Genomic DNA, 4096 nt, shown 5'->3' on the forward strand with positions numbered 1-4096 from the left:
CCAAATCCCAAAACGAAATATATACACACAGTTCTATATTTAAGAGATGAGGAATTATTTACATTATTTACATTATTTACATTTGACGGATATTTGTCCTCATCTTGTTTGTTGTTAACACAACATTTCGGCTGATATACCCTCCAGCCTTCGTCAGGTGTCTTGGGGAAATAGTAACATCGTTAGGAATGAGAACCCAGGTTCGAAATTTCCCCATGACACCTGACGAAGGCTGGAGGGTATATCAGCCGAAACGTTGTGTTAACAACAAACAAGATGAGGACAAATATCCGTCAAATGTAAATAATGGAAATAATGGAAATATATACATATCCTTCCATTTCTATTCAACTAGAATTTCTCTGAACATTGAGTATATCTCTTTTCATCTCGTAAATGCACCCACTACACTCTCTGAGTGGTTGGCGTTAGGAAGGGCATCCAGCTGTAGAAACTCTGCCAAATCAGATTGGAGCCTGGTGTAGCCATCTGGTTTCACCAGTCCTCAGTCAAATCGTCCAACCCATGCTAGCATGGAAAGCGGACGTTAAACAACGACGACGACAACAACTGCAAATAAATAGGTATATATTTGTCCTCCCATCTCTATTCTACTAGAAGTGCCCTGGACTTTGAGTGTCACTCTCTTCACCTCTCCCTCCCTCTCTTTTTGTCTCTTAATCTACTTGCCTTCTTTCACACCCCACTTCCTCTCGCTCTCTCTCTCTCTCTCTCTCTATACCCCTCATCATATATTCACTAAATCTCCACCCTTTCTCCATTTACCCCCCCCCCAACTTCCTTCCTCTCTTCCCCTCCACTTACTCTCATCTGTTTCCCTCCAGTCCTTCTTCTCAGCCACCTCCTCTCCCTCTTCACCTCCTCCTCTCTATTAAATCTCCAGTCTCCCCCCCATTCATCCTCCTCTCCCTTCTTCCTTCACCTTCCAGCTGCTCTCCTCTCTCAGTCTTCCTCCATTCTTCACTCTCAACCTCCTCTCCCCCTCCACTTGCTCTTCTCTTTGTCTCAGTCTACCCTACCACCCACTCGCCCCCTCACACATCCATTTACTCCCTTTCCTCACCCTCTACTTACTCTCCACTCTTACCCTCCACTTGCTCTCCTCTCTCACTCTTTGCTTGCTTCCCTCTCTGTTTCAACTTACTCTCTCCTCTCCCTCCTCTAATAATCCCATCATTCCTTCTCTCTCTTACTCTCTCACTCTCTCCCTCTATCTATCTCTTGCTATCTCTCTATCTCTCTCTTTCACTTGCTCTCTCTCTCTCTCCCCCTCTCTTTCTCTCTACCTACAAACACTGTACACATATGACCATACACCACAAAGAAGGAGGTAAATAGTGCAGATGGGGGCTGATCATGTTCCTGAAAGAAAATAATTTGCTCACAATCATGCAACATGGTTTCCATCCAGGAAGGAACTGCCTCACACGGCTACTACAACATTATGACTAGGTACTGAAACAGCAGCTCAACCACTCAAATGTGGCTCAACTTTACCAAGATCTTTGACAAAGTTGATCATGGGACAATATGTCACAAACTACATGACCTTGATATCACTGGAAAACTAGGGGAGTGACTGTATGGCCTTTTAAAAGGCAGAAGTCAGACAGTTGTAATCAGTGGTGCTATCTCAGGGGATTCATCAATTCTAAGTGGAGACCCATAAGGAATTGTATTGGGACCACTACTGCTTGCGGTGGTTTTCACAGACATGCCTTCAGCCATACAGTCAGCCACTCTTACCAGCTATGCTGATGATACAAAAGTATCACAAATGGTCAAGGACCCTGATGACATGATATACTAAAATTTAAAAATATCTGAGTGCAATATATAAATAGACTGATAAAAATAGCATGCAGTTCAATACTAAGAAGTTTCATGAACTCTGCTATCAGCCAATAAACAGACTACAGTCAGAATACACAGGATCAAGGGGTAGTGCAATCCCAAAATCAGAGTCAGTGCATGACCAGGGAATTCACATGAGTAATGATGCAGCATTCTGTGTGTGTATTACCAAGATGACAACACTGTGCAGGCAAGTAGCTGGATGAATGTTGAGATCATTCAGGACCCGGAAAAAGGATATTATGCTACTACTATGGAGAACTTTTGTTTTCAGTCATCTGGATTACTGCTCCCAACTGCGGTCACTGCAGAATGTTCACCTAGTGGTAGAATTTGAGACAATCCAGCACCACTACACAAAGAAGATTGGCTTAATGAAACTGATAAGCTACTGGGAGAGAGTAAAGGAACTGAAACTCTACTGCCTTTAGAGAAGGCTTAAAAGATATGCAGTAATATACATTTAGAAGATCCTGGAATGTCTAGTCTCAAATTTGGAATTGAAATCTATACCAGCCACTGAACTGGACAGCATTGCATTGTGCCGAAGATTCTGTCTTCCCCATATAAAATAAGGAACCAGAACTCTAACAGTTGTGGCTTCAATGGTCCACAACTATTCAACATTCTGCCAAACAGCCTCAGAGATGCAGAGGTCTTCATGGAATATCTGGAGAAATTTTTATCTGAGATGAACCCACGTTGCAGGAGACACAAAGAAGAGTAGCTTCATCCAACTCACTACTTCACCAGAAACTGTACAATAAAAAAACACAGTCACACTGAAAGGTGATGCCGCAGCATGGTCTCAGCCTCTAACTGAAACTAGTAAAGGATAAAAGAAAAGATTAAGTTTCCTACATTGTTCATATTCATAATTGTTCAGTTTAATTTTTGGAGTGAAATTTGAAGCTTTGAAGTTATAGGATAAATCTTCGGAGGAAATTTGTGATATTTATGCCTTTCCTAATCGTGTCTGCAAAATGGTTAGAAATGATATTTGAATTATAATTTTACTTCAACAATATTTTCTTCTGTTTCAGATTCCAATGCACATGAAGAAAAAACACAAAGCATTTGAACATTCTGAAAATGTGACACTAGTTACGGCTTATTTCCAATTAGACACCTTTAGAAAGGGTGGAAATAGTCACGTAAACCCCAATGTATATAAAAAGTGGTGTTCTGTTTATTCTCGGATTCTCAATCCAGTCGTTTTCTTCACAGACTCTCCAGAGATTCTCTCAATGTTTAAAAAACTGCGATCACCAAGTTTAGATAACTTAACAAAATTGATCCTGGTTAATCGAACAGACTTGTGGGCATTTAGTCTGAAACCCCAAATTGCTAAAATATTCAGTCAAGCTGATTATCCAAAATTCCATCCAAACACTGTGATACCTGACTATTCTTGTGTGATGCATGCTAAATATGAGCTACTCAAAAAGTCTATCCAACAGAATTATTTTCACACAAACTTTTTTATGTGGATTGACTTTGGATATTTTCGGTAAGTGTTATGTATTTAAATAATAATTGTTTTTATTTATTCAGTACCTATGTCTGTCTACTTATTTATATATATTTAATACAAATTTCTATACTTGGTTATAATTCAAATACTTATTTATGGGGTTCCTCAAAGCTCTGTCCTTGGTCTATTACTCTTCTTAAAGTATATATATTAATGAATTACATTCTATCACACAGTATAGTTTATCATTTTGCAGATGACACAAATTTAGTCTATTCTGGTTCAACAGAGAAATTATAAGGAATGAATATAATCAAAATTTAAGAAGTTTTTACCAATTTGTCTGCCTCTACTGCAACAAAATTTAAATTGTTCTTTACTCTAAAGCAAGAAAACAAACACAAGATTTACTCTTTTACTCTTCTACTTGTTTCAGTCATTTGACTGTGGCCATGCTGGAGCACCGCCTTTAGTCGAATAAATTGACCCCAGGACTTATTCTTTGAAAGCCTAGTACTTATTCTATCGGTCTTTTTTGCCGAACCGCTACGTTACGGGGATGTAAACACACCACCATCGGTTACCAAGCGATGCTGGGAGGACAAACACAGACACACAAACATATACACACACATACATATATATATATACATATATACGACGGGCTTCTTTCAGTTTCCGTCTACCATATCCACTCACAAGGCTTTGGTCGGCCTGAGGCTATAGTAGAAGGTGCTACGCAGTGTG

The 4096-nt window shown here is 39.6% G+C and overlaps 1 protein-coding gene across 3 annotated transcripts in view; it reads left to right on the top strand.

Annotated features, from left to right (window-relative positions):
• Window positions 1-4096, top strand: part of LOC106879588 (uncharacterized) — an 85198-nt gene that overhangs the window by 75362 nt on the left and 5740 nt on the right. For all 3 annotated transcript variants that reach the window (XM_052973268.1, XM_052973267.1, XM_014929226.2), the window contains one exon: window positions 2919-3385. In XM_052973268.1, coding sequence (XP_052829228.1) covers window positions 2919-3385 — 467 coding nt within the window. The remainder of the gene's footprint in view (window positions 1-2918; window positions 3386-4096) is intronic.

The sequence above is a fragment of the Octopus bimaculoides genome, chromosome 15 (genome assembly GCF_001194135.2).
Source record: "Octopus bimaculoides isolate UCB-OBI-ISO-001 chromosome 15, ASM119413v2, whole genome shotgun sequence".
NCBI classification, from domain to species: Eukaryota; Metazoa; Mollusca; class Cephalopoda; order Octopoda; family Octopodidae; genus Octopus; species Octopus bimaculoides.